Source organism: Galendromus occidentalis, unplaced genomic scaffold, assembly GCF_000255335.2.
Source record: "Galendromus occidentalis unplaced genomic scaffold, Mocc_1.1 scf7180000077130, whole genome shotgun sequence".
In the NCBI taxonomy this organism is placed as follows: Eukaryota; Metazoa; Arthropoda; class Arachnida; order Mesostigmata; family Phytoseiidae; genus Galendromus; species Galendromus occidentalis.
The window spans coordinates 26,640-29,142 of record NW_003805118.1 but is presented as its reverse complement, the minus strand read 5'-3'; the positions used below and the strand labels follow the sequence as shown (position 1 = coordinate 29,142).

The window sequence follows — 2,503 nt, the reverse complement described above, 5'->3', positions numbered from 1 at the left end:
TCGGGATTAAATATGGAGTTCCCAGTCGCGGAGGTCATGCAGGCCGAAGAGAATCTGCCGTCTGTTTCGGGCGAAGGCTCAGCTGTTGCCGAAGACGATAACATTTTCGACAACGTAGACACCCCCGTGAAGCGAACGCGGTAGTGATTTTTAAGCCATCAAAATTTGATAATTAATCTGTGTATACACTTGTAACATCAAGTCCGGGTATCCAATTTCTGTAACCGCTTGACAACGTTGAGCGGGAAATATGCGGGGATACCCGGCCCCCAGGGTGGTGGTTGGATTCAGTCAAGGCTCCGGCCTTGACTGAATCTGATGAATCTCTGTTTATGACTTTTTTTCAAACGAAAAAAAAAATAAAGCTTTTTATGAGTCGATCTACTCTTTTCATTTCTCAGGTACTCTGTAAATGCGATTGTTTACAGCTTGTTCGAGTGGATCTTCCTGGCATAGTGGCCGGTGACGTGTCTGTAATTCAGGCCACAGCTACCGTCGTCATCGTGGGATATGAATCTAATTACGGCCTATGCCTTTTTCCATGCAGAGTAGATATGATTTATCGAATTAGAGTTAAAATCGTCAAACCTTATTTATTCCCATTAGGGTCTGCCATTGGCGGTAATAACATTGGTAACGGGTCCGAAATGCTTATTTTTAACTTCGTTCTAAAATCGCGATTCATCGTCATCGAACTTAACGGCTTTCTCAAGTTACTGTTTCCTGTAAATCGGACCGACCTTTAGCATCAACTATGTCGAATGTGGATTTTCGTGAGCCGAGTGCAGGTGATTGATCGTGGAACTGGAAGATGTCATAGTCGTCATTGACAATTCGGTACCCAGAATAGTCTCGGATAGGATTTTATTTTTCAGGCATGTGTGCTTCGACGTTCGAGACGAATCCGGCTAGTATTCCGCTCGATGAGTTTTTGAGATCGAGGTTCCGTGATCTTGGATCATTCCGTGGGCTACAGAAGGAAAGCATCGAAGCGTTACTGTCCGGGAAGAATGTGATGACAATTATGCCGACCGGGGAAGGAAAGTCACTAATTTACACTTTCATTCACCTTTACACACGATCGAATGTATTGGTACTATCGCCGTTACGGTCATTATGTTGCGACCAGGCGGAAAATTCGAGAGTGAGGTATGGGTGCAAAAGCGCTTTCCTTGGCCCAGACAACGGAGGACCCGAATCCAACCGAGAAGTCCTAGATCGTTGTCGTGATGGTGATTCGCACTTGCTGTTCGTTTCCCCGGAGTTCTTCGTTGCGCACTACGACACGTTCCTGGAAATTAATCGAGCGTCCGGTTTTTCATTACTAGTTGTCGATGAAGCTCATGTGGTTTTCGATTGGCAGTATTTCCGGAACTGTTACAGCGAACTATTCTCATACATTGGCGATCGATTCAGTAACTGCCCAACGCTGTTCCTGACCGCGTCTTTAACGATTCGTGAATCGGGAATGGTTCAGAGCCTTCTGCGCTCGGCGTTGCCTTTCGTCGTGTTCCGATCTTCTTGTATTCGACGTAATATTTACATACATGTACGGAATGCGAGAAACCCTGAGGCGGATCTTATCGATTGCATTGACTGTGAAGAGCCGACGCTTGTATACTTCCGATACATCAAAGATATCGAGAAAATCAGTTCCGAGCTCGGAATTCTTCGCATACCTCATGTTGTTTACTATTCGACCCTTCCAACGGCTTTGAAAGTCGAAAATCTGCTTGCGTTTCTGCGAGACGAGATCAGGATTATGCTGACGACATCTGCTATTGGGATGGGCTTTGACAAACGGAACGTCAGGCACGTCGTTCACTACGGGTATCCTAGTAGTATCCGGCATTTTTATCAAGAGATTGGTAGGGCCGGTAGGGATGGCAAAAAATCTAGATCGACTGTTTTTTTATCGACTTTGACTGCGCAGCGACAGCGATTCGTTACAAACATGCTAATGAAACCGGCGCAAGCGTGTTTCGAGACCACGCAATATGCTCTTGTTAAACATATTTTCAACCGCGCCAATTGCGTTTGGCAATCAATAATTTCGGTGTTCGACGGCAGAGAATCCTTCGTTGATTCGTCGGGTAATTGGGATCTTGATCCTTGTTGTTCGATCTGTACATTGTACCGCAAACTTCGAAATACGTCGGTGCCCTTCGACTCTTGCCACCGAGAACTAATTGGCTTTTGCGGGATGTGTCGGACAGTCACCGTACGTTCGCATTAGGAAGATCGAAGTTGGCGCACTGGATGTGTGGGCAAGCCTGGAAAATCGGAAAGCCAGTTTTTAACGGAAGAAATCGGGGGGAAATTTTGGGGCTGTTTACTTCTAGGCGGATGGAGTTGAACAATCGTTGGGATGGTAGTGGTGAGGGGGGGAGCGATCGTGGCCTATCGTACTGGCGCGAGCTCATCGACTACGCGTTATCGGTGGGGCTCCTTGAGCTCTGTTGTAATTCCGCTGCTGCTCCGACTACTGTTCACGGCCCGAGTG

At 46.8% G+C, this 2,503-nt stretch overlaps 1 protein-coding gene across 1 annotated transcript; it reads left to right on the top strand.

The window, feature by feature from the left end:
- Positions 1-877: 877 nt before the first annotated feature.
- LOC108863943 (ATP-dependent DNA helicase RecQ-like) lies at positions 878-2,236 on the top strand. The gene has a single exon (XM_018638694.1). The coding sequence runs from the start codon at positions 878-880 to the stop codon at positions 2,234-2,236; it is 1,359 nt and encodes a 452-aa protein (XP_018494210.1).
- The last annotated feature ends 267 nt before the right edge of the window (positions 2,237-2,503 follow it).

Excerpts from the sequence above, each read along its gene's own strand:
- LOC108863943 (XM_018638694.1), top strand. The coding sequence starts at position 878 with ATGTGTGCTTCGACGTTCGAGACGAATCCGGCTAGTATTCCGCTCGAT.